This window comes from Vespula vulgaris, chromosome 12, assembly GCF_905475345.1.
Source record: "Vespula vulgaris chromosome 12, iyVesVulg1.1, whole genome shotgun sequence".
Taxonomy (NCBI): domain Eukaryota; kingdom Metazoa; phylum Arthropoda; class Insecta; order Hymenoptera; family Vespidae; genus Vespula; species Vespula vulgaris.
In genome coordinates this window covers 87745-115362 of record NC_066597.1, presented here as the reverse complement: position 1 = coordinate 115362, position 27618 = coordinate 87745, and the positions used below count along the sequence as shown (strand labels likewise).

Genomic DNA, 27618 nt, shown 5'->3' with positions numbered 1-27618 from the left:
GCTAGATCTATCGAATATCGAGCGAGTCGAAATTCTCGTCGTCCCTTGGATTCTAAGAGAATCGAAAAGAAATTCTGAAAACGTGCCTTCCGTGATTTACACCGGATTCGGTATCAGGGCGCACTTTCCTCCAAGTTTCGCGTATCGAAGATTTCGAGAAATCTCGCGTTTAGATTCGCACGACGAAAGACGGCGTCCGTTCTTCGATTAATCTCTTTTTTGGTGAGAATCGACGCAGAAATTCGACGCGCATTCTCTTTCGCCGATATACGCGATGCCGTCGTAAATACGAACTGAACTAAACGTCGCGCATCTTGAAGAAAATATCTATCGTTTTCGTGCCATTAGATACGTCTACCGAATCTTTTATCTCAATATTTTAAATCCGCGCTCGATACTTGATACAAGTTGGACTAGTTTTGTATCGTACTGAAAAATTATTTATCTTTCGAATAACTACTCTCCGTGCATACGTATACGTCAGATTGTTTATTCGAATCTTCAAATCGTTTTAACTTCCACGCGTAAGCAACATGTTTTCGCGATCTCCTCGGATGGAAAACAGATCAGTTTGTTCGTTTATTTTACGCTACTCCGATGCAGGCACACGAGTGATTAAGTTTCAGCGGGTGGAGTGGAAAGGGCGTCGACGATAACAACGTTGACCGATGAAGAAGTTACACCGATGACACGTTGTTTACGAACAAGGAGAGGGTGCCGATAGACTGGAAGACAACGAACCGAATACGAACGCGTACGACTCTCGTCCAGATATTCCTCCTCCGCCTCCCTTTTCTTCCTCTTCTCTCATTTTTTTTTATGGATTTTCACTCGAAGACGATTGGGTAATAACAGCGAATATCGTCGTCGTCGTCGTCGGCGGCGAGCGAGCATCTCCTTTATTTCGAGATCAACCTCTCTTTCTACCTGTCGGCTCGCGTACCTGACGCGTACTAAAAAGCTTTGAAAAATAAATAAGCTCGGTTATACGCTACGCCGCGTTGTAGCATTCATCCGTTAATGCATACCTGGTTTCGTGCACGCGCACACACCTAGCAACGAGCATAGCTCGATAAAATTGTAATCGACGTGGTTGCTTTCCTTTCGCGATCATGCACGCGTTGCAACAAATTTTTTTTTTCTTCAATGTGGTTCAATGTGGCATCGACGAACGGAGAGAGTCTCGTAGCTTTATTATGAATTTGTTTCACGCAGGAATGGCAATTCGATGTCGTACGTTGTATTTATTCCTTTCGTCGACGTTGTCGTCCTCTTAGTCGTACATATATCGACGAACGAACGAGCTTTTAAGTATTTTTTAATTGACGTCGACGAGAGGTTTCGGTCGAGCGTTATCGAATGAACGACTCTCGTTTTTCTTTCTCCTTCTTTTCATCTCTCTTTTTCTTTTTTCTCTTCACCCACTGCTTCTCGCAGTATCACTTTTTCATGACGTTTCACATCGGTGCATATAATCTCGACGAGGAACGAATTTTCAAGTGGTCGATCGGTCTCGTCTCTGTCTCTCTCTCTCTCTCTCCTCGTCCATCGGCCTCTCGTCGGAATATTATATATATATATATGCGCGCGTCGTACTCCATGAATTATGCATATTTTCCGCGATATGAGTGCCTGAGCGATGGGGTGGCACGTAGATTTGACAGACTGTAAATTAGGTTGGAAAAATGCACGCTAGCCCAGAATCCGACTTCGCATCACGATCTTCTTTGACGCGTCGAGGGGAGAGAGAGATGAGACCGGAAGAGAGGGACAGAAAGATGCGTCGAGAGATCGATACATGGCCTCGTTTAAGAACGAACGTCACATCTTTTCCAAGAAGTTTACAGACACACGGACGAAGAATCCCTCCGCGTACGTATTCCCGAACGTTCTCTCGACTATTTTCTTGGAACTAGTTCAGCAAGATGCGTTTCAATCGTTCGCGCCGTCTGACATCGATTCGTCGAAGAGAAGAAAAACGGGGCTTTTCCACGAGAAAGGGAATTAAAAGACAGAAATTGCACCGTGTGTGTGTAAGATCGCGACGCGCTTTTACGCTCGCCTAGACGCAACGTAACGCGATTACTAAAACGAAGTGCACTTAATTAGCTTCTATCTTCGTTTTCCGCCTATCGAGGAAAGGAAGACTCCGCCACCTTGTCTTTTCTCCTTTGCGAGACGAAAGAGAATTTCGAAAGACATTACCCGAGTAATTATATAAGCTTATATAGGTAGTCGGGTACAACGGACGTTTCTTAATTTTTCTTCGCATCTATCTCTCTCGTCGTTTCCTCTCGCAAATTTGCGATCAAGAGGATGATTTTGGAAAAGGTTTAATACCAGCTTCGACGCTCTCCTCGACGGAAAGAAAGAGAAAGAGAGCATCGAAGATCGAAAAATACGAGAATCTCGTTTAGAAGTTTGCAGGTGATTGGCACGAAGCTTTACACCTCGAATTACTATCGTTCTCGACTCACTGGCTCCCATCTATAGAGAGGAGCAGCGAGGGGAAGAGGGAGGAGAGAGAAAGATGGTGACAATAGCATAGAGACGATAAGCGCTTTCGAAAACGATCGTTCGAACAGGCACCGTCCATTCGCGAGAGCCAACCAAGCACGTCGTCGAGAGGAGGACGCTGTTCGATAATCCAGATACTACCTTCCATGAATGTAAATCGACAACGATGATTCCGCCACGTTGTAGCATTTATTCCGTACCGTCGAGTTACGTCGCGAGGTATCCCTTTGTTCGAACTCCGTTCGAAACGCAGTTCGATCGTTGAAAATCTTCGTTTTCGAGAGAGACCTTCTTCCCCTCTGCGGCCAACTCCGGTTGGTCTAAATATCTTAGAGCACGAGCGCATAATTGTACCTACATCGCGTAATCCGATAGTTTCGATATACGCCTATCTCTATCGCGTATCGTTACGGGAACGTCGAGCCGATAGAGGGATCGTTTATCATCCGTTTATACCCATCTACGTCACACGTGTAACGACTACGTCATCGATATATCATCCAAACTACATCATCGATACATAAATTATCGAGTTCCACCGTTAATTCGTTATCCGATATACAAGGACATTCGAGGACGTGCTCTAGGAAAAATACGAGCGATCTTCTAAAACTCGTCGTTGCCCTTTGATATCTTGTTTGTCGTGGCAGACGGAGTGTTCCTAATCGATATCGTTGCATCTGTCAAGTTTACCCTTCCGCAGGTTAAACGCACTGTATAATTCCGCTCTCTCTCTCTCTCTCTAGTCCTTCCTAAAGCCAAACAATGCGTGACCATATTGGCACGTTTCGCGAAACGTTAGAATAAAGTGAATTAAACGCATCGATCTTGGACAAATATAATATCGTAACTAGCCTGTGGGCTTCGTGAAAGAATATGTCGAAATATTCTTTCGCACGTCCACCCGTTTATAAATTCATAAATTTTATGTGACATTTGTTACGCATCGAGCTAACGTAATTCGGAGCTATCGAGTGCATCGCAGAAAAAATTAATCAGATGCAAGATCGGATCGTTCGTTTTCGACCTCGATGAAAAGGATATTTGCCAAAAGCAGAAGCAAAATACCTTGAGAGATATATACGATGCCGTATACCACGAGACGCGTAATGTCGACTAATTTATTGGTTAAACGTTTGCACAGTATGCAATTAATGTTACATACGAGTGTATATACGTATCACGGAAACTATATTTACACACGGCGAACGAGATCACATTCTCGCAATTAGAATCTCTCTCGCTCTCTCTCTCTCCCGGCACTCGGATAAAGATAGGAAAAGAGCAAAGAAAGATAAGAGCGAGATCGAGAAAAATTTACGTTATATAGGATGGTGATATAACTTTTATTTGCAGCATATAAAAGTGATGAAATGGAGTATGCGTTTATATCTTTTTTTTTTTTTTTTTCAAAGTAGATATTCTTTCTTGGCGTGGTCGGAATAGCTAAGAACGTAGGCGAGAGTTATCGATTTCGTTCGAATCTCGTAAGCAAGCATGGCAAAGGCAACTCGTGGAGCCACGAGTAAGGCAGAAGACACGAGTACGAGAGGTGGGAGGTAGGAGATGGGAGGCAAACGGCGACACGATTTCGCGACGTTAACACGGATCGTCGTCCTTGGAGATCGTCCAGCCGACGGGGTGTTCGTTGCCAGGAGACTCGGAGCCACCGGACTCGGACAAAACGCCATGGAAAAGCGCCTCGTCGAGCTTTTTGTCGACGAAGAACGAGATTCCGTTTCGGTGTCTCCGACTCGCTCGTAAAAGGGATCAGAAACGATTTTCGCGCCGAACTTTCGTGGCCGTTCTCGCCTCGAAAATTTACCTTCGCGCATTGCCTACGTACTTTTGCAAAAATCGATCTACTCGACGACGACTAGTCGACTGGTCGACGATAAAAATGTTTGCTCGACTCTACTCGTTCTAGTTCCTTTTTGCTCTCTTTCTTTTCTACAACTTTTCCTATAAGCAAAACGGTCGTCGATTAATCATTTCGATCCTATAATTTATACATTATTATTGTAACAAACCTGCTCTCTCTTTTTCTCTCTCTGTATAACGACACTTTTCGAAACCAGGATCCAACCATCATGTATTTATAAAAGCACGTTTATACGCGTTAGAGCTCGAATTAGAACGTACATCGATACGTACCGTGAATTTATGATATTCTTTATTACCCTTTGCATATTTATAAATTGGGGTTGTGCGATAATAAACGCACAGAGAGATAGATAGAGAGAGGGGGATAGAGCATTCAAGGCGCGACGAGTCGTGCCGAGATCGTGACGAAAGATTTAAAAAAAGATGACGACGGGGAATCTTTTCTATGACTAAATTTACCACTTACGCGGATTAAAATCCATTTAATCGCTCTGCTCTTTTGGAACATGGTCGCGCGAGCTAACACGCTCTCGTATCACGCGTGTACATACGTATCCCGTGGAAGAATTTGAATTTAATACGTAAATGGAGTCAATACACTCCGCTAAGGCAATAATTGCATTAGGTCGAAACGACGTTCCAGCGCGATAACTCAAGAACCCATTGCCCATCTATTTAGACGTCCACGGAGTTCCGGACGACCAAGTTCCCCTTTATTTAAGTGCCGAACGATCCTCGCCGTGCTCTTCCATCCGCGACCGATCGAGAAGCATCCAAGTAAGGAACGACGAACGATCGCGAGTCGATGCACAGAACTTGTCGTTTATTTTCGCGACGTCGTGGAGGAAACTTACTTTTTTTTTTCTTTAATTACTTGCCAACGTTCTTTTCTTCCATTTGTCAGGATACTCCAGCACGGTCGAACTCGGTACGTGATCATACGTGACCTACCCTTACCCTTTCCTTTCTCCGAGCCCGAGGTATGTGTATTTTCTTTAGAAAAGAATGTTGACAGAAACGAATGAACTCCGTTTGCATAACGCACCAGTCATATTCGTAATTTGCATAGCAATTTCCGCGCTCGCTGCCTGTATTCCTTCCTCGTTTCCCCCGTTCTAAAATACTTTGCTCTATTGTATTCGTCCATGAAAGAAGCAAAGAGAAAAAATACGATAGCGACGATAGTAATATCCTGACTCGGTTAAGACGTTGATAAGTCATAGAGAAAAGAAGTGGTTGCGTGTGACGCGCGTGGACGAGAAACGCTTGAAATTTATCCCGACGCATCGGAAAATATAGGATTGTTCGGATTTTGTAGGAAAATATCGCAATTGTTCGGTTACGATATACCGCCCTTCGCGTTCATTCGTCCAATCGCGCGAAACAATTTCTTTGCGTAGCACTTCTTTATCGCTGCACACGTAAAATGCCGGGGTATCGACAAGACGCTCGATAAAACGCGCGCATGTGTGCACGAAAAGCTACTCGTTAAAATTTCAACGGCACGGAAACGCCAAAGTTAATGTCCGTTTTTCTTACCAAAAGGAGCAAAAAAGAAACGTAGAGAAAGATCTCGTAGGCGGGTGATTCTCTGGCGAAGGAATGGACAACGTAGCGTCTCTATCCCTCGCGCGCGTCCAAATTGGAGAGACGCAATTTCTCGATTATACGGAAAAGGTCGAAAGCCCGTTTCCGTATCTCCCGATTCTACTGGAAACCGAGGAAAGATAGCGCAGCATCCCTTCCTCGAACTCGCGCGCTACAAATTCGCCAAGTCCGGTAATTCCAGGATACGCCGTCGGACGAGGGTAACGAGGTTCCTGTCGGATTATCTGGCGCTCGCCGGCGACCTGGGAGGGCTGAAAGAGAGATATATGTACACACGCGCACGTAGAAACGTATATCGAGAGAGGGAGGGAGAGAGAGAGAGAGCTCGGCAGGAGGGTTCGCGTGTGCGTTGCGTATCGTTGAAACCCCCTCGGACGGCGCATCGCGGAAAATATCGATCTTCCTTCTCTTCTGGACGTTTAACAAGCGCATTACGTTAGCCCCTTTTAAAAGATCGCACTTCTGACTTCAATGGGCCGTGTAATCCGATTAGGATCGGCACAATGCACCCTTCTTCTTCTCTCTTTGTTGCAAACGTGTAACGTTCCACGCCGTTTGCATCTGCCGTCGGTCTCTCTTTCTCCGAGGATACCGAGCCACGGCCTACCTCGCGTGCATATGTCCGATTTGCATCGGGCACGGACCGAATATCATCCGACGTCGAATCTTTGTCAGGCGATTTTCCTCTCGATGCGTCGTCGTTACGTTTCTCCTTTACGTGGAAAATGCCTGTTTAGAGACCGTCGCAAGAAGCCTCTCGACTCATTTTCTAGAAACGCCCGATAAAGACGTCACGAAGATATTTCAATAGAGCGCGATCACTCGAAGATTCCCTGAGTAAACGCAGACGCGAATGCATCATTTTACACGATATAAAAAAGAGTTCTCCGCAGGACGATAAGCGATTCCGTTTCTGGCGCGTTATCGTCCTTTATCGCGATCGAATTTCTTAAGCGAGGGACAAAGGTGATAAGGAAACATCTGCTTAAGGAACGACGAGAAGGTACGATAATCGAAACGCGCTGTTTCGCGCGAGTCGCGTAGATCCCTCGGAGTTGTTCAATCGCATGGTCGCTCGGTTAACAGGCGCTACAATTTCGAGGATGTAAACTTTAATTGGCAAAAATTCCTTCGAAACTCCGGGACGACGTACTCTCTTTCTCTGTCTCCCTCTCTGCGTCTCTCGGGGAAAGAGAATTTCTACTTCAACGGGTTCGATAGAAAGCAGACGAGTAAAATCGTTACGGTAGAACGTCGATCGTTCCACAAGTCGAAGAGAAACTATGTATCTTTTATCCGGAGTATTTCTTTTAGATAATTTTCGGACGAACCGATATCGAAACGATCGACGTTTTCGTTTCCTCATTTTTTTTTACCGTAACTTTTAGCGCAACCTCTGTACCCACTTTCGTTATTAATTTCGAAAGCTGCGAAGAAAAGGGAAGAGAAATAAATGTCCGCGCGCGTACGTAAGCGCGTCTACCCTCTCCTAGAAATCTAAACTTTTGACTTCCGGCGGTCGAAAAGTGTTTATACCAGGGAGGAGAAGGTTAAAGAAGGAGTAAGTAAGTACGCACCGGGAAGACTCGAACAATGCTGCCTTTTTACGGATAAAAAGCGGTTACTGTCTACGCTCGAAAGTTTTCCCCTCGGAGAAATAGCACCTTTCTTTCGGTCGTGCTCGTAGAACCGAATAAATGTAACTTTACCGGCACGGCGCGGCTTCCTCCTTAAGACGATTCACGACATCGCCCTTCTTTCTCTCTCCAACGAGCGATATTTCTCAACTCGTCCCTTTTGCGACCCCACCTAGTACGTTCTACGTGTCCTCGTTTTCCTTCGAGCAGCGGACCTATCGATTTGTCCCGCGGAATATTCCTGTTCGGAGAGGCGAGACGAGGAGAGCTTTGATTTTTAACGTAGATCCGACCTTCTTATCTTCCTCTCGTTACCGACGATAAGTATCACGAAAAGACCGTCTCGGCGTTCGCAAAGGGGAAAGCGTTAAAGCGTTGGAAAAATTCTTACGTCGACGAGTCGACGATAATCGTCTTTGCGAGGCGATTTTCGAGATACGCGTACGCGCTTTGACGTCCGTTGTCTTCGTTCGTCCTTGTTCGGCAACGTCCAGTTTCGCTTTGTGAACGCTTCCCTCTCTCTCCCTCTTTCTCGAACTAGGACGAACCAGCTCGGTCTCTTTCCTTCGCTCTCCGCAGTATCGTCGAGTCTCGTTCGCTCCAATCGAGAATACGTATACCCGCGGCAGATGCTGTCCTCGTCCGGTCGATGCGAAACCCTTTCGAGCGGAGGCGCCCGCCTGGCTGCCTGCCTTTCAGGCGCCAGCAAACCTAGTCCGAAGGAAGAGTAGCGGGAGATGGAGAGAGGGAAAGAGAGAAAATCAGCTGGTGGTGCATCTCATTCTTTTTCATCCATCTTGCGCGTCTTCTTTTTCTCTCCTCTCCTCTCTCGTTCGCTCATTTTCTTTCGTTTTATCTCGTTTCATCGTTTCCGGCAGCGTTACCTCATACTTTTCTAAATCCAGGAAGCAAAATTGTATTCTACGTCGTTCCTAGGTTACTTCGACCTTTTGACACTTTTCGAAACGCTTTCCTCCTTCGACTCTTCCTTGGACGCGTCGATGCCTTCGAGGTCGTTCTTCGAGTTGATTTATCTCACCCTACGAGTCGTCCTTCGTTTCTTCGCGCCCGTCGTTCGAGCTCAGCCTCGCCTCGCCTTCCACCTCGCTCTCTAAAAGTTCGACGAGCCTCCGAATCGCACGACGCTTTTCTCGATCGCGTTGATAAATATTTATTCAACGTTCGTGTTTCGTTCTTTCAAAGTTTCTCGACCCACCCGCGTATATTTTTCCTTTCTCTTCGTTCTCGCGAGGTCGCAATGCTTTTCTACGCAGGCAGGAAGATTTAAGTGTTTAATAACCGAGCTTCTCTCGCGGCGGAGAGAGGTGGAGAGAGAGAGAGAGAGAGAGAGAAAGAAAGAATTCTAGAGCATCGTCGACGTTCACGAGGCATGGAGTCCTCGACGGCACTTTGCTCCCCTCCGTGGCTTACTCTTTGCCTACCCCTCTAGTTTTTCTCCTTCGTTGTCTCGTCGACGTCTCCATGAATCGACGATACCCTCGACAGGCGTTTATTAATCGTGCCTTCCGTCGATGCCGCTCCAGAGGAGCGAGGTAAAAGCTGCCGTAGGGTAGAAAATCGAAAGAGGGCTGGCTGTTCGAGTAAGAAGCCGCGGGGTCTTTGGCTACTCCTACATAGGATGCCTCGGAAAAATTCTCGCGGAACTCGTCGCGGTATCGATCAACGCTCTCGCGCGTTTCGACGTCAGCGCTACATCGTTACGCGTTGTTCGAATAATTGGAATTATCGGAATAATTGACCATTGGAACGTTTCGAGCTCGCGTCCCGAAGAACGTTCGCGCTACTGAGATTTTCTCGGGCAAACGGCCTTCGAGAGGCAAGAAGAATCGTTAAAAAGTTTTCTTCGCCGCTCTTTCGCTTTACGTACGAAGCGCGAGTACTCGCTCGGGTTATCTAGCGCGTCGAGGTACTCGGATATTCTTCGGAATTAACGTCGCGAGGTAAAAACAAGGAAGAAACTCGTCCTTTTTCCACTTAAACACGAATTACTTCCGTATATTCTTTCGTCGGGAGCTGCGAATAAAGATCGAGTCGAAAGAACGATCTTTTCGACGCGCCGTGGTGGAGGAGAGAGAGGAACGAAGAAGATGGAAAATACGTGGGAAAAAGAGAATCGTCTTTTCGGTTCGAAGGATAAACGTTCTGCCAACGAGGAGTTTTTTACTAAAAGAAAAGAATGCCTCTCTCTCTTACTCTTACTCTTAGTTCGTAAACATCGCGCCACGCACCGTGACAAATGACAAATATGTAAAGGACCCTCTCTTCTCCGCTCTTTTCTTTTCGCCGAGGTGGATAGTCGGTTAGCATCGTATTTCCTTGCGTCACGAGAGATGCGATGCCACGGGAGAGAGAGGGAGCAGGAGAGGGCGTACGCGAGAACATAAACCATCGCTGTGGGGTCGACGAGTTTATTTGAACAAGTACGAATCTCGAGAGAGACGAAGGGAGAGAGAGAGAGAGAGACAAAAAGGCTCGGTTTGGGCCAAGAAGAAGATCAAGGGAAGAAAGGGGAGAGAGGGAGGGTGTTTTTCTAAATAAGAGAAAAGCACTCGAAAGGAGCCTCGACTCTCGAGTACCGTTCGGTGTCGAAACGTAGGTTCCTCTCGCCCGAATCGAACCGCCTCTTGATTCGCGTCGCTATCGCGCCTTTTGATAGCCGCACGTGCACGCCTTTTAATTTCTTTTCCTTTTACTCGTCCTCTCGAGCTCCATCGTCGTCGAATCGAATTTGTGTCGATCGAAGGCAAATACGCCCTGAAAACAATTTACGACGACGACGACGACGACGACGATCGTACGATTAAATTCCAATTCGTTGGTTCGGGGAGAGTCACGCGTTCGACCGATCCTAAAGCATGTAAGATGCGATAACTGGATTATTCGCATAAATTTGCAAATTTATCTTCGATACCGTATATAACGATATCACGGCGAACGCGAGCGTTGAACGGCTCGTGCGATTCGGCTCCAGGAGGAGCAGCTTCCTCTTACGGCCGAGAGAAGCACCGTGAAGCGAGTACTCGCGCGTGTATCGGAGATGGATGCGCAGATAGACGGGGATAGGTACGTACGGAGAGAGGGTCGGATAATTTTCCAAGCGTCACAAGCAGATCTTTGTGCAAACGGCACACCGGTATTCTAGGCGCCTGCCTTCGACTCGAATAATGCTGCGCTAGGTGTTATCACGCGCTCGGCATTGTGTACACGAGGCATTACCGTGCGCCTAATTACAATGGAAGTATCCCAGTCGTATCTCGATGGCGATATTTGTTCGAGTTTTACGGTGCTCGATCTTCCAGATCCTCGAGAATCATCGGACCGTTCGCGATTCTCTCTCTCCCTCATCCCCTTTGTTCGTCGGTTTACGAGAGCCTTCAACGTCGATCGTAGTTCGCTCTTCGCAGCTAGCTACGCGATTTACTTTTTACCTCCTCTGCTCTTTTATCTTTCGTTTCGTACGCGTGTCAACAAAGAGAGAGAGATAGAGATGGTCGCGTCGCGACAAAGAAACGCGTCTTTGGAAGCGTACGCGATGCGCGAGAGGACAGCCCGATTCGAAAATCGTGCCAGCCGTACCCGAACGCGACCACGCGATATTTCATGCCTCTTTCTTCGCGACGAATCGACTCGGACCGTTTAGAGGATTACGACGTTGCTGAAACGCGTATTCTCGCTCGTTTGCCACGATATTTGCCACGGTAGCAGTCGTGGCATCGTTACAAAGGTAAACGATATATAACGCAGGCGGCGTAGCTAAATATCGTTTACGTATCAGTTTCTCTCGACAGCGTTGTACTCTGTCTCGCTTTACGAGCGAGAGGGAGAGAAAGCTAGGGACGAAGAGAGAAAGAGAAGGGAGAAGGGGGTCGAACGTAAGCGAGGTAAATTTTACCAGGAAGCGTCCTAGCGTCCGGTCAAACGGCGCTTTCTCTTCGACGCGCTTTCGGCCGAACACGTCTTCGCGATCGAACGTTCCGTCGCGTGGTAGGTTGATCAGCCGACCGACGCTTCGCCGAATCGACGCTTTTCGATCGTTTAGCCGCGTAGACGCGAGTATTTACTCGCTTTGGCAAACGTCGTCGACGTTACGCCTTCTAACCTATCTTTTCGTACCGGCCACTTTGCCGACGTCAGGTCGCTCTCACGGCGTTTTCTTTTCGAAGGAAACCATTTCACGAACGCGCGATCGGGACGAAGTCGCTCGTCGTTGAGAACGATAGTCGATTCCAAGGACGAGACGTTTCGTTGCTCGAATTCGCCGGTGTTCCACCGAGTAACGGCTTTCGCGTTCGACGACGTAACAGACCGTAGCAAAGTCGGCGTTCTCTCCTTCTCTCGCATTCGAAAGCAAATTCTACGTTTCGCGGCTTTTTCTCTGGAATCGTTACCTGCACGCCGTGCGTAAACCGCGCTTCCGTGTGTGCGTAACGTACGTTAAACGTACACGTACGAACGGAAAATGTTACGCGTAGCACACGTACGTGCACGCACGCGTGCAAAGAGACGTGTGGGCAGAAGGAGCGCGCGCGCGCGCGCGAGCGAGCGAGAGAGAGAGAGAGAGAAAGGATACGAGCACAGCCGAAGGTCGACGAGCTCGACCGAAGGCCGAGCCGAGCGCGTTCGCGGCGCTCCCCGTCACAGTTTGAGATCGGCCAGCGTGACGATACGACGTGGAGATCGAGCAAGAGAGAAAGGAAAAGAGATAGAGAGAGAGAGAGAGAAAGAGGAGGCGCACCGTGTGGACTCTCACCTTTGCTTTTTTCCCTTCTTTTCTCGTCGTACGCCGGCTGTAGCACACGACACACAAAGTATATAACGAATTTTTATTTTACGTTCGCGATTATCAATCGTCGGTCATACTCGCCGAGATAACCGAGTTCGCGTGTGGTGAAAAAACGACAGTGCGAGAGAGAGAGAGAGAGCGGAGAACGGCGAGATTCCACGATAGTAGAAGAAGAATATTTTTACCTTCGACGACGAAGAGGAAGAGTGGAAACGGAGGGGAGACGAGAAGGAAAGAAAAGGCGATCGGTTGATCCACGATGGCAGACCACGGGCATCCGGCTGCAGTTCGGCTCTTCGCGTTGTTTTACCTTATAGGTAAGCGGACGAGAGGACGAAAGAAAGGATTCTCCTCAAAAGAATTTGATCTTTTCTCTCTTTTTCCTTTCATCGTCGAGATAGCTCGGCAAAGGTCTCGGCTCGGCCAAGACGACGCTCTCTCTCTCAGGCGGCGAAAACACTCGCATCTTTTTCCTCCCCCCTCTATTCCGCCATCGGTAGATGGCGGTTACATTGCTCGGAATTCGCTCGCGCGATCGCGGATTCGTACGCCGTTGGCGCCTTTTCGCGACGTGATTTCAACGACGTTTTTCCGCGCAAGTACGTCGTCGTTTCGGCGGCGCTACGAGGCACGGAGGGAGAGGAGAGAATCGTCGCGCGATCGCGCGAGGAAAGCGCGTTTGGAACGGTCTCGGTGCTTCTTCGCCGTGCGTCTTGGCGATGATTCATCGTCTTCTCGAATACGCGCGAACTCGTCGTTCGAGGCTAATCGTCGACGGCGACGCGAAACGAAGCGTCGTAGTCTACCCTCGGTCCACGTACCTGCGCGGACGGAGAATTTTTCTAAAGGGCTCTCGTTGGGCCCCGCGCGCACCTGTTCGAGCGCTCGTTTTACGTAGGCCTTTCGAACGACCGAGAGAGAAATCGAGAAGCTCGGGTCGTACCTCCGGAGAAGCCGCCTCTAGAAGATCGAGAGATCGAAAGACGAGGAGAGGAGCGGACTCGCTCTCGTTCCTTCGCGATCCGGCTTTTCTGCGAGGCCGCGCGTTAAACTCTCTTTCGCTTTCGTCCTTTGCTCCTTCCTTCTTTCTCTCGCTTCTCTCGGTCCGGTTTCAACGGCCTTCCTCTCCTCCTCTCGTCCGTTCGCTTTCCGAGCGTACGCGCGGCGTTTTACACGCCACTCGCGGCCGCTTGCCTCTCCGTAGATCCAATTTACGAAGGTGGCGGCGATTATTAGACGTTCGATTCGGATCCCTTGCCTTCCCTATCGTTCATCTCGTCTCATCTCTCTTTCTCGACGTACAACGAACGACGAAGAGGCGAAAAGCGTGTCGTACGGATGACAAAGGAGCTCCGTTCCCTCGCGCTCGCGCGCGTTTTTCCTCTCTTCCTCTCGTCGTACGCGGGCATGCGCGCGGGTACGGAGGAAGAAGCGGCGAGCTGGAAGAGAGAGAGAGAGAGGAGGAGGTCGTCGATCTCGTAACGCGCGTATTGTCGTACCGTGACCCGCGCGTGTACGGATCACGGATTCTCCACGTTCCGTTCTTTCTTCGCTCGACTACGATGTTTTACGCGCCTGCTGTGGCGGCCCCCCTTCCTCCGACGGTCGTCGCGTCGAAGGAGAAACGACTCCGTACGGGCAATTTCTTTTCGTTTCGTTTCGTGGGCTTTTCCCAAAGAAAGTGGACCGACCCGTGTCCGCACGCACGCGCGAACCCTTTGACTTTTTCCAATCGTAATGAGAAAAGGAGAAGGGAAGAAAGGAGGCAACGACGATTCCGTCGAGGAACGTTAACGCGAAAAGATAGCGATACGTGTTATCTTATCGACGGGACGACGAGATAAATCGGAATCGATGGGAACCGAGTACTACCGCGGCGGTAAAATCGTATAAAAGTCGCATCGAACGATCTCTCTCGATTCCTACGACGTGCGTCTTGAGAGGAGCGCTAAGATACGATATCCTCTCTTTTCGTTCTCGCGAAACCTTTTTTTATTTCGATCGTCGTCACGCGCGTCGCTCTCCGTGTCGGACGAGACGGCCATCTTTTTTCCCGATCTCGCAGCTTGCTTCTCGAAACCGTCTCGCTTTTTCTTTTTTTTTTTTCTTTTTCCTTCTCTACTCGACGACGAGGACGAAAGGTCGTTCGACCTTTCGACGATATCCTACTCGAAACGATTTTAATCGAGAGGCAATGGAAGAGAGATAGCGGGGATGCGTCCTCTTCCGAATACAGGCGTTCGCGAAGAAGGAAGATGAAAACCGTGGACGCGCGCGTTTTCCTCGGTCTCCCTCGCTCTTGACGAGCCGAAAGATTCGGTATGACGTCATGGAGCAACCCGTAGGATCAAACGGTTAAATACTCGACGCGAATTAAATCCACCGCCCACCCGTGGCGTTCGTCGAAGGCACGTCGGACGGTGACTTGCCGAGATAACAGACGCTGTTATTCGTCGCGTCGGTGAGCGCGCAACTTTATCCTTAAATTCGGTGCGGATTTTGCCTCAATTGTCGACGTTGCGAGAGGAAGAAGGAACGTCGTGGAAATGGACTCGATTAAAATATTGCGGCACCGTCGTCCGTTTCTTCCTCGTTCTCGTTACCATTAAAGCGGTAGGAAGAGGAAGGTCGCTGTTCGAAATCATTCCCGGTGCCCGGCTCGAAAAAAAAGAAAGGCGAAGAAGGTGAGATATCTTTGGGAAAGGCGAGAAACGATAGACCTTATCTCTCGGGATAAGCCAGACGTTCCAGGTAATTAAAACCCTCTTGGCACGCATTTCCTTCCCGTTATCTCTCTCGCTCGCTCGCCCGCTTCTTTTATTTTCCCAAGCGTGGAACCCGATCCCAACGAGTACGTATATCGAGCTTCGAAATAGCTTCGAAACGGCTTCGAACGAAAACGTTCGTTTTAAATTGCTCGAGGAGAGAGAGAGAGAGAGAGAGAGAGAGAGAGAGAGAAGCTAGGCTCCACGTACTCCTCCTCTCTCCGACTATACGATTGGATTCGCCGTCCAGCTCTCGCGGCGTTTTCCGATTCGAAACGCATCCCTTCGCGACGAAGAAACGGAGGAAGGACGAAAGGACGGATCCGTCGAATTTCAATGCCTGTCCTTGCGCGGATTTTGTGGAAACCTGTTTTGGGCTTCTGCCGGCAACCTGCCGCGTGCACCTGTACGGACAAAGGGCCCCTTCTTCAACTTTTCAACGGACCACCGAGTGCCGCTTCCCCTCCGAGATAGTGCGTGCCTTTCGTAGGTAGGTAGGTAGGTAGGTAGGTAGGAAGGAAGGAACGTCCTCGCTCTATATCGGGTGTCTGAATTAAATCGTGAATCGTCGAGCAATTCGTCCCGAATGTAAAACTCGATAAAAGTGGGAAAACCGCGTTGGCTCGATCGAGAAACGAAACGGACAGACGCGCATTTGCGCGGTAGAACGGCGTTTGCAATTATCGGAAACGGTTTCTCCGTCCAGCGCGGAAATCGGAATCGATGTTGCACTTTGGTTTACCGCGCGCGAATTAGGAAAAACGCGAGATCGTCGAAAATTACCGTTCGACTTTTCTCTCTTTCTCGATCGCGTATCGTATCGATCGGGAATCGGACCTCGTCGTCGAACCCGTCGTTTTCTACGATGCCGTGGAAATTTATCTCGAAGGCCGTAAACCGTCCTCTCTCCTCGATATCCTTTCGCTCTTTTCCGACCCCGTTGGAGCAAGTCTCTCCTTGGAGGAGTTTTCGTAGTCGATACGTCGAAATAAATCTCAGGATCTTTGGTGTTTCGTATCGAACGATCAAGTTCGATTCGTCCTTTTTTTTTTTCTTTCTTTCTTCATCCCGATACCGAGCTAGTTTAGCAAAAATTGGTTCGTATCAATTTGGCGACTAGCAGAAAGGTCTTTTCCGTCGTTTTGTCTCCTCGCGCGTTAAAATCGATCGACGAAAGAGTCCTTTTCAATATTTTTTTTTTCAGTCTTTCAAAGAACCTCGTCGTTTTGCCTCTCAGGGAGAACCATCGCGGTGCTTTCGCAATCGTCCCGCTCCGAACTTCGAGCTTTATCGGGACTTTTTTTTTTAACGAGGAACGGTCGCCTTAGTCTTTTTCCTCCTGCCTCGTCGAGGAGCGAATCGCGCGGTAAACGCGAATTAGGCCGATTCGACGAAAGCTGGAATCTTTATATTCTTTTTATCATTTCGCTTTCCTTTTTCTCCTTTTATTAAAAATTCTCTTCGTTCTCCATTGTTACCGATCGTGCATTCTAGATTCAAAGGGTCGTGGAAAAGGGCGTAAGGAAAAGTAAATCTTGGTACGAGTCCGCGTTGAAGTAAACGCTTTGAAACGAGCTCGTTTCATCTTTCTCTCTCCAATTTGTTGAAATATCTGGTCCTAAGTGGCATTCAAGCTGCGCACGAGCGACCTCGGTAGAAAGGAACACTCGCGTCGCTCCTACAGGATATATACCTACCTACCTACGTACGGGACTTTTGCGCTGGTTTATTAAAATTGAAGCCTTCCCATAGAACTTGCTCCGCTTGAATTTTTTTTCAAACTCGTACGAACGACGAAACCGGCATAAATCGCTAGACCGTCTCGCGTCCGCCAGTGCTTCATAATTTTCTGATAAAGCTAGACACGCGCGTTAACGACTTCGCGTACGACCGTCTCTCTCTCTCTCTCTCTCTCTCTCTCTCTCTCTCCTTTTTCGTCGTAATTTTACGCGCGACCGATAACGAGAGCGACGAGATAATCGATAAAGCATCGATGAGATATGGATAATCGAGCGAGAGGGGAAGAAAGAAGAAGAGCACGATGACCAAGAAGTTTGCGTTCTCTTTAACTGGCGTAATCGATGAATAATTTCTAGATTTTCCGTGTATCGGTGACTAATTCTCGCCAGTGTTTGCGATTCTTTTCCACGAAGAAAACGTTTCAACTTACTTTCCGATTCGAGAGTATCCTCTTGGGAACGATAAGATCTTCGAGGTCGATCGACGTCGGTTCGATAATTATATTTTTAACTCGCCTAATCTTAATCGTTTTAGAAACGATTCCCAACGTTATCTACTTTTTATTTTGCGTTCTCTCAACTGTCCTTTTTTTCTTTTTCATTCTACCTGCAATTCCTCTCTCTCTCTCTATTCCTTTTCCCATCCAAAGAATCCTGAAACAAACGAAACGATCGAGGATCGTCGACGGTTACTATAAATATTTATTCTTCGCTGCGGGCTATTGCCAGCAAATATTTGGCCGTATTACGGCGGTAGCAGCGACAAATAATAGTCGGGAGTGTACCTCTAACGATATACGAGAGAGAGAGAGAGAGAGAGAGAAGCTGTGTACCATAAACGGGGCCGGTCGAGCGAATAATTTATTACCAGAGCGCGGTGCGCAGCGAGATTTGCATAAAACAGGGGTTTTCGCGCGGGAATCGATCGAAAATTGTAACCTTCCTTCTCTCACCCTGATGCGTTCTAAAAGAGAACGTGAAACGTCCTCTAGCCCTTTCTCTCTCGTACGAGAACGTGGCCAACGTCACGCCAGCAGGTAGAAAACGCAGCTTACACTCTCGATCGAGGGTCATCGGTTCGATTAATAAATTAGTACGGCGCATCGAATCTCGTAATTATCGAAAATCCAGGGAGCGTAGGGTGCGTCGTGAACTCTCTCTCTCTATCTCTCGCGCGCGCGCCCTCGCTCCGTTGACCGTAATGCGTTGCACGTACGAATCGTGGTAAAGGCTCGCCCGTTCGTTCCTCTCTCTTTGTATCGCAACAGACCAAACAGACTTTCCCGTTTATCGATCTCTTTCATCTCCGCATCTCGCTCTCGGCCACTACATTTCGTTCCACGCTCGTGCGGACCTTGCGTAAAGTCGATCGTCGCTTGGAAGGACGTCGTTAACGAGTCCGAGGGAAACCGTCATCTTTCTTGTTAACCTCCGTCACCTCGCGCTCCTCATCGAAAATGAAACGAGGAAAAAGTTTCTAATAATCGTCGAATCCTCGGAGACTAACGGCTTTTTCACGGAATGTCCGGCAAACGATCGAAGGCTATTAAAAGTTTCGATGTTGTAAACCGAGATGGAGGGTGAGAGAGGTATTGGCGGTAAATGGCGGGGCTAGAAGGCACGCTACTTCGAACGTTTCCTTATCGACGAGGATAAAGAGATTATCTGTTTTATTCGGGATAGAACAGCCCCTCTTTCCTTCCTTTATTCTTTCTTCGCTTCTTTCCCGAGCCTCCTGGGCGTTGTCGCGACGGCGAAGAAGAAAGAAAAAAAGAAGGAAAGTAGAGCGTAAGTAGAGATCGAGGAGGAAGATGTCTGGGTCCATTCGATCGCGCTTATGAGATCGCGGCCGAGTATCAAAGTTACGAACCGAGACCTCGATCGGATGGCGATACTCGTGCCGCTTCCGAGTCGATTCCTCGAAAATTCCTCCGTTTTCCGAGATAGGATCAGATTTCTTTTTCGTTCTTTTCCACTTTTCCACTTTCCTCGTCGTAACAAGCACTGATATGTCGGTCGCGTATTCGTTTCGTTCGTCTCAACGTCGTCCTCGATAATTTGCCGGCTTTATTTTTCGAAGCTTATCGCCGTTAATCGCGTCGTCGCATCCTGTATGGGCCGTATTCGTCCAACGATAGAGAGAGAGAGAGAGAGACGAGAGAAATCGAATTTCGCTTAATAAACGATGTACACGGAGAGTACGATCGGTTCGATGCGCGCGAATGCACGAAAGGATTCTCTCGCTCTCTATTCCGCGGTCGTCTGTTTCGAAATTGGATATGTATTTCGTGTTTTATTTCGCGTCTTTCGTCGAAAGTTCGATACAGGGACGTCGTTAACGTCGCGATTAGTAGTCTCGTTAATCGATTATTTCGTTCGTAGAGGAACGTTCGTAGTAATAAATTTCCCGATCAACGTCTTCATTCATTCATCCGGTCGATCCTTCTTCCCCCCTTCTCTCCTCTTTGGAGGCATTTATTTTCGAAGCGCCGTCGCGTCGCGTAGTCGCGATTCATCATCGACTTTTTCGTCGTGCTACCCGTTCGATGCTTCGTCAAAGGAACGATTTATTTATTCTGGACTCCAAATATTTACCCTCGGATCGCGGGAGGGGGGGAGAGACGCGATAGAGCGGGAAGGGTGCTGGACGAGCAGGAGAAGCATTTTTGAGAGAAATGAAAACGGAGAGAGAGTTCGTTGTAATTAATAGCCCGCAAACGTCCTACGACGACAAAAAAGAAATGGAAAAGAAGAGAATTAAAAAGGCGGAGGAGAGAAGGACGCTCGTTTTCAATCGAATGGAACGTAATTCGGTTGCTTGATTTCTTTGTGAATAGAGCTTGATTCGCCTGCCTCCTTGCGTCGTCGTCGGTCTACGACAGACGAATGAGGGATAGAGAGAGAGAGAGAGAGAAATCGCGCAAAGGACCCATTTTGATGGATCGCTCGATGGCTCTACCCACGTTGCGTTTCTTCCCGTGGGATCTGACCGGACGTAGACGCGACATAGAAAGGCACTCAACCTGAGATGCGAGTTTCTAATCGGGACATTTTCCTACCCACGGTTTTTTCTTCGAGTACATCCGTTTTCGAGAACGGATCGTGTCCTCCACTCTTACCGTAGTCGCGCGATCGAACGAATCTCTTTCGACGGCGACAAAAGTCCTTAAATCGTTTTCGTAATCGTGGACAGACGGTATTGGGACTCGCTGTGGGCAAGGGGCGACGAAAGAAAATACAATAATTGAATTTAGATCGAAGGGCTGTGTAGTCGCTCTCTTTCTCTCTTTACGGTCGCTTCGTTTCCTCGATTAATTTGTGAGGCTTCGCTCGCGTGTCTGTCCTCATCTTTGCTCCCTCTACCTCCGGCCTTTTTCTCGGGATTCCTCCCTTGTAAGTCTTCCGCGCTAGGAAAAACATCGTCCGATGACTCTGCATCGTTTTCTTTGCCGTCTCGCGCTTCGTCTCCACCCTTGGCCTTTCTCCCGATCTAGACGCGTTCGACGATCGAATACGCGCGCCGGACTCCTCTCTTCTTTCGCCTTCTCTCGTCGGGGACGATCGATGGGAAAAGTAGAGAACGATAACGATTCGGTGCGGTTATTACGCCTCCTCTTCCTTTTCAGTTGTCGCACGAGGATAAAAATAGAGAGAACGTTTTTCGTTTCTGTTCTCCCGACGATTTTTCCTTTCTTTTTCCTTGTCCACTTTTTAAATTGCAACTTGCGCCGTCGTCCTCGGGGCAATGGAATGCGTCGCGGAATTTACGAACGTGCGTGCGAAATGAATTATTAATGACTCCTGCCCGCGTGTGCGTGCGTACGCGCGTGAGCGTCTACGTACGTACGAGAGAGAAAGAGAGAGTAATTCGATAGAGGCTGCATGGAGTACGTCCTATCGTAAATAAAGTATTTTTCATTAGGCACTTTCATTACTCTCGCATTTTCTACTACCGTTGATAAAAATGTGTATCGACGGTGTAGAGGAATCTGCCTGTAATTTTTAGGATACGAGGAATCTCTCGTTCCCCTTTTTTCTCTCTTCCGTGGTTCATCGTTCGATAAAACGGTACCCAAGGATATATTCTTTCTGCGTTTTCATCTACCAAAGAAACGTATATGCCCGTGTATATATATATATATATATATATATGTATACACGTACATCGGTGATCAGGAAGGACCATTTTTAGGCGAAACGAAGTCGAAAATTCGCGGGTTCCGAATATTAGCTCGACCAAGCTGAGTCGAAAGACGCAATCGAGACAGAGAGAGAGAGAGAGAGAGAGAGAGAGAGAGAATCTGATAATTTCCCGTGGAATTAACGAAGGGAGTGTGTACCTTTAGCGGACTCCGTACCTCGTCCATTGCTCCGGAGGACGCGATCGTTCGCGAGAGCTTCGAGCACTCGAGAGTATTTCTCCGACAGGTTGTTGCCGCTCTTTGCGAAAGAACCCAAGGAGGAAAAGGCTGCAAAGGCTCGTACTTTTCCACGTATATTTGCAAAGCCTCTTACTAATTCTTTCTTTGAATTTCGACGATGGAGATCGTCGTTGAATCAAGATTCGTCGTCGCGCGTAGCTGCAAATTTTGCGACGAAGTAGAAACTGCGATTTTCAGCTCGCGCAAAAATCACGACCGGTTCGAATCGTCGACGGTGATGGTAGGTAGCGCAGGCTTCCATAACGTGACACTAACTACTTGTATTTAAGGGCGGACAAAGCGTTCGTAACTCGAGCAGCAGGAAATCTCTCGCAATTCCGTGCCTCTTACCGTCTCTCTTTGTCGTTGCAGCGGAGTCTTCGATCGAGGCGAGAAGTGGAAAGAGACGAGGCAAACGGAGCGCGTTTCGAGGGTCGCGCGTACCGTAAAAAAGAAATGAAATTCCTCTGCTTTTCCACGAGTCGCGGCGCGTTGGCCTAGTGGACGTTCCGCGGAAACACGAGAGTCTTCGTTACGAAAGGAGGATACGGAGCGTACTTTTCTCTCTCGCTTTCCATCTTTCGCAGTACACTTTGCCGGAATCGTTAAAAGGCTCGTCTCTCGTGACTCTCGGCGGGATCTTCTTACGTGGATCGGATTTTGAAAGATTATATCCGACGTATACGTCCGTGCGTTAACCGTAATATCGCGATCGTCGTCGTCGTCTTCTCGGTATCGTCGTCTCTCTCGCTCTCTCGCCCGTGAAAGATCACGTACACGTTCCGAGGGTCTTATTCTTTTCTTCCCCAACGTTGGAAAATAACAATTTCCTACTTTTAAGTTTTTCTAGAAAATCCGGGTAATTAAAGCTGACGAATGAGTCCCGAACTCGCCCTCGACCAATGCTGGAACTTTACATCGTTTCTCGTAGTCGAAGAGTAAACGTGAAAAAGTAAGAAGAACGGAGAGAAAGAAAGAGAGCTAATTCTTTTTCTACGACTCGAAAGCGTTCTCGGTAAAAATTTTACGAGTTCGCCTTGCTACTCGTCGTTGTTGCCGCTGCTGCTCATTGAAAGAGTACGAAGGAAGATTAATCGAGCTAGGAAGAAGTCGAAACATCGAGCGGATTTATTAGAAAGTTTTTAGGAGAAACTTCTTGAGAGTTACGAGTGGTAGAAACGGAAAGAGAAATTGTAACGGCAATTGCGATGGTAGCGGTGCTAGTAGGTACTGTTAATTTTTCGGGACACGCGCTTCAACGATCTCGAATGAAATCGTGAAAGACGGAATGAGAAAATTCGAGACAACGACTCGAAGCACACTTTGTGCTTCGGGCAATTCCGAAATTACCTCGAAACTGGTTCAATTTGCTCTCTCTCTCTCTCTCTCTCCTCTTCCCTTCCTAGTTACATTGTTTTCGTTCAGCGAAAGAAACGAAAAGAAAGACGCGCGCATCCCGTTCGCGCTCTCGAGAAAGAGTAGAAACTTTAGAGGTTCCTACGACGAAGTGCCGCTCGCGGTGAAATCTTTTCTTTTTTCTTATCGTTTCGTCTGCGACGAAAGGAATTAACAGTGGTCTTTTACGCTCGTTCCGCAATTTTTCCAAGCTTCTCTTTAATTCGATCTCTTTTAAACGTATCCGGTGCTCGGCCACCGGGTCGAAACTGAACGAAGTGAATTTTGGGAAATTCGTTACCTCTGTCGTTACTCCTCGAGTGACAAACTGGCCGATTGCGAGTGTCAGCTTGGACGTTCGCAAAAATTGGAAAAATGGAAGACGAACGGTTGCGAGAACGATACGAAGATCTTTTTTTTTCCAGACAGATAGATCCATCGAAGCTCATAAATCTTTTGGCGCGATCTTTGATTCCGCGTTCGGAGCATGGAATCGCGAATCCACTTGTTATCGTCCTATTCTAATTGGACAGATAGATGTTTTCAATAGCTGTCAAACCGCAAGCGTTCGCGTTCGAGCTTTATTGGAGAATACTCGAGTGATACTTGGATAAAAAAAGGAAAAAAAAAGCGAACGAATAAAGAAACAAATGTAAACTACCCTTCGATTTTGATTTTTCCATTCGTCTCTCCCTTCTCGTAATCTCGATACGCCTTTTTTTTTAATATTTCCCGCTCTCTTATATACAACTCCTCCGCCGTATCTCTCTACGTCGAAACGCGTTGGCAGAAAGCCGAGACAAAGAGAATGAGATATCAAAAGAGCTCGTCGTGTGTCGCGCCTTATCGGTCTCCTCTTTGAGAAAGAGAGAAAGAAAGTGCGCTGACCGTCGTCGTCGTCGTCTTCGAATATAACGGTGGTCGTCGAAGAAGTACTACCTATTCTCGTGGTCGCACACGTGTTTCGCCTACGTTGTGCAACCGAAACTCCCGTGTGAACGCTACTTCCATGCTTTCCCAAACGCGTGCCACCGATCCCCACTCGCGTCACACGAGTCCACGCGAATCTAGTCGACGATTTTTTTTTTATCTCGGCGCTTGGACGAGACGTTGGATTATTTCCAGAATTTTTTTTCAAGATGTGGGAATTTCGGAAACAGTTTGCGTTTATTTTTTCGCATTCATCGCGACTCGATAACGAACACGGTTGGGGAGCGATCCGACAAAGACGTGATACGGGTAATAGCTCTTGAAATTGATCGTATTTGTTTATCGAGGGTATTTACCAAATATCGCATTGGTCTTAACAGGGAGTACGTACATTCACGAGGAAACGCTCGATAGCGTCGATAATAACCGGATTCTTCCGATACTCTCTCTCTCAATTTCGACGTAACCACCCCATATTAGCGGATCGAAGACCAATACGTACGCGCTGCAGGAGTCGATAGGACTCCGGTCTTAATTACGACCCAATAATCTCTGACTCTCCCCAGGCCGAGGGGAAAATCGGGTAACGTCGACAACGAAAGAAGAGAGAGAATTAACCGTCGAGGCGAGTATGAAAGGAGAAACAAATCGTTCGCTTCGCTTCTTCGACAAAGGTGAATTGTTCTTAGAGTGCTTTCCCTCGATTCGCTCGATAAATAGAAAGAAGATAGCTACGAGATATACGTGGCACGTACGCATCTACGAAAAAAAAGAAAAAAATAATAAGAAATTAAATCAAATATTCGACGGGGAAAAATGACGGTTAATTTTCACTTCGTTAGAACGCCAGGGCGTATTTCCTCGATTTCTCGCGTCTCTCTCTCTCTCTCTCTCTCCTTTCTCCCTCGATACGAAATCCCCGGGGATCCAGGAAGCACCCTCGCTCTCTCTTTTCCTCTTCGGTTCGTTTCTTCCACCCTTCGCTTCCAGACTCCCACTCCACCCCGTGTCTCTTTCGAATTATATCCTTTGAATCTACAATTATGGAGCGGCACTGGCATGCGGGACACGTTTTCGCGAAAGTTTGCGCGCCGAATACTAAAGCCACGTGGGCAAACAGGATCAATACCCGAAGGAGAGGGGAAGAAGAAGGCAGGCTGCGATATCGTACGTGTTCTTTGGTTGGTCGACCGCTCGTTCCGCTTGCTTTCTTTCTTTTCTTCCTTCCTTCCTTCCTTCCTTCCTTCCTTCCTCGCTTTTCCTCCACCTTCTTGCCTTTAGCCATTCGCTTTTTTCTCTTTCATCGTTCCATCTTTTGTTCGTCTTATGCGACCTCGCGAACGATCCGCCCGCTACGGAAGAACGGTTCTTTCTTTTTCCGTAGGAGAGATGCGACGCGCGATTCGAAATTCTATTTGGCTCGTCTTTGATTCTCTCGCGTCTGCTCTCAGAGATTTTCTTTCGTTCGAGTAATCGATCGTCGGACGTAAAGTCTGACCTTGTTGGAAAATATTTTGTTCGAAAAAGTAACACGCGCGTCATCCGATAGTTCGCGACGCGAAAAGCGAGTGCCTCCGACGAGCGAATGGCTCGATAAAAGGTACCTTTCTATCTCTCCCTTTTACTTATCTCTTATGAGGCGGTATCTCGAGAAGATAACGCGCTCGTGTCTTCGGTTCCACCTCCCCTCCGTTCCCCAATCCGTATTTTTCATTCAAACGACGACTCCTTTTGGCCGTTCAAGAGTCGAAGCTCGCGCGAGAAGGTTAACCACGAGGACCGTAACAGCGCAACGAATTCTGCGATCCCTTCGCGATGTTATCTCTGTTTCTCCTCCTCAAAAAAAAAAAAAGGAAAAGAAAGGCGTAGAAACTCGAGCAAAAAGGGAATTTTAGCGAACGACTCGAACGAAATTCGATAGCTATTCTATTCCGTTCGACCTACTTCTCTTGAAAAAAGAAAAGAAAGAAAGAGGAAAAAGAATAGGCAAGAGAAGACTACTGCGCCGAAAGGAGAAGAGGAAGAGAGATAGAGAGTAGCGATGGTTAAGGGCGGAGTTTCGAATTTCTCGATAAATTCTCTCTTTCTCTCCCCTCTTCCCACGTGAAACAATGGCAGAGTGGCGTGGAAAGACGTCTCGAATTTCGCTGAATCAAAGGTGATGGGTCGAGAGAGACGGAAAGGGAGAGAAAAGGAGGACACAAAAGATGGTCGGGCGGGGGTGCGAGAAAAGAGAAAAGGGTGCAGAGGGATCGGTCTATGGCATGGCCAAGGGTGTAATCGATTTTGTCTAGAGTCTTGCGTACCGGTCATATTATCCCTTCGCGGTTTTTCTATAGTGTCATTGTTGCGTTGGAAAGAGAGAGGAAGAGAGACCCGAGGCGAAGACGAGTCTAGTAGCGTATGAGAGAGAGAGAGAGAGTGGAGGAAAGGAATACCCGCCGACAGTCTGAGTGGGGCAGGCACAAAGCCTCGGCTATATTACGTTTCCACTTGTACTTTTGTAGTGTCTCCTTCGGGGCCCAGGCGCCGACGCCACGTTCCACGTGTTCTTCTCTCGCTCTTTTGCTCTTCCTTCGTGGTTTCCGTTTCCACGGAGAGAGAAAGGGCTCTCTGTCCTTCTCTCTCTCTCCTCTTACGTACGTAGACATCTGTTGCCAGATTCGAAACTTCCGCAATTTATCGTTCAAGGTTTTAGCGATGAAATTCAAACGAATACGGCGAAGATTCGTGGAATATTTTCTTCTACCATTCCACGTGGAAAATAATAAAAGTGGAAGATAATTGACACGGAGATAGAGATTGAAAGAAAGTACGGGAAAGAGAGAGACGGAGAGAGTTAGGAAAGACGAGTCAGAGATTTTCGGGAAGTTTGGAAATTTGATTTCGAAACATCGATGAACGAGCACCCGTCGTGGTATCGCACTCGCGTATACACACAGACACGTCAAAGGATTAAAGGCACCGTTCGCCGATCCGTTCTTCAATGGTTGCTGCGAAACGAGTCGCGTGCGATGTTGCTGGTTGTGTTTCGGCCGGCTGTGCCGCCCGGATACGGTCAGTTTTAAATTAAAGTACCCTTGACCATCGTTTACATCGAATTCGGCTTCCTCTCTCTCCCTCTCTCTCTCGTATTCGTTTGCGCGTGGGTGAAGGTAATTCATTAATTAAAGGATCTGCCCGGTCGATCCCCGGAACATACGGAACGACGTTGACGTCTTTGATCTCTCGGCGTTAACTCCTTGGATTAGTTCTTCCTCGGCTCCTCCTTTACGCGAGTATCTTATCTTACGCGAGTATCTTTGCTTTAAATATTTCGCATCGTCTCCCCGAGCTCTAGCTTTGATCTTTCTCTCTTTCTCTCCTCTCTCTCTCTCTCTCTCTCTCTCTCTCTCTCTTTCTGTTTGTTCGTCTTCGATTTCGCGAGGCGTTCTTCATCGGCACTCGAAAACGAATCTCTTCCGTTTATCCAAGTAATTCCGCGAGGATTATTTTTCGTTCTTCTTCCTCGAAAATCATCGTAGAACGGTTCACTTTTCGAGGCCGAAGAAAGGAGAAGAGGAGTTTCGCAAAATGGCGTAGAGCGGATGTTCCGTTCGCGCGCATGCGACTTCCTTTCGATTGGTAACTTTCCTTCCATCTTCTTTAGCCCTGTCGCTCCCTTCGAGCGGACTTGACCGGCCGTTAATCCCATGGAAAGAGTCTGGAATGCGCGCGCTCTTTGGCATCGAGAATGCGATTAAGAAGAAGTCGAGGAGGAGTAGAGGTCGGCTCTCTCGGTCAGAGTTCGCTACGATCGGACGATCGCGTCAAGTCGCAGGAGAAAGCGATTCGGTCTTTTTTTTTTAGTAGCCGTCCCTAGCTGCTACTAAAAAAGAATCCTTCCTGCTAGGACGTAGGAATCCGACGATTCTCGGA

At 47.9% G+C, this 27618-nt stretch overlaps 1 protein-coding gene across 5 annotated transcripts in view; it reads left to right on the top strand.

The window, feature by feature from the left end:
• Positions 1–27618, top strand: part of LOC127068105 (fasciclin-2) — a 62807-nt gene that overhangs the window by 2009 nt on the left and 33180 nt on the right. The window contains exons 1-2 of one of the 5 annotated variants that reach the window (XM_051003835.1): positions 12297–12767; positions 15466–15705. The exons of 1 other annotated variant lie outside the window; for it this stretch is intronic. Coding sequence is in view for 1 of the 4 variants with exons in the window: in XM_051003830.1 (XP_050859787.1) it covers positions 12710–12767 (58 nt within the window). In the remaining 3 variants the exon portion in view is untranslated. Of the gene's footprint in view, positions 1–12296; positions 12768–14991; positions 15202–15465; positions 15706–27618 lie in introns of those variants that run through there. 3 more of the 5 variants (XM_051003830.1, XM_051003836.1, XM_051003832.1) reach the window with 3 other exon arrangements.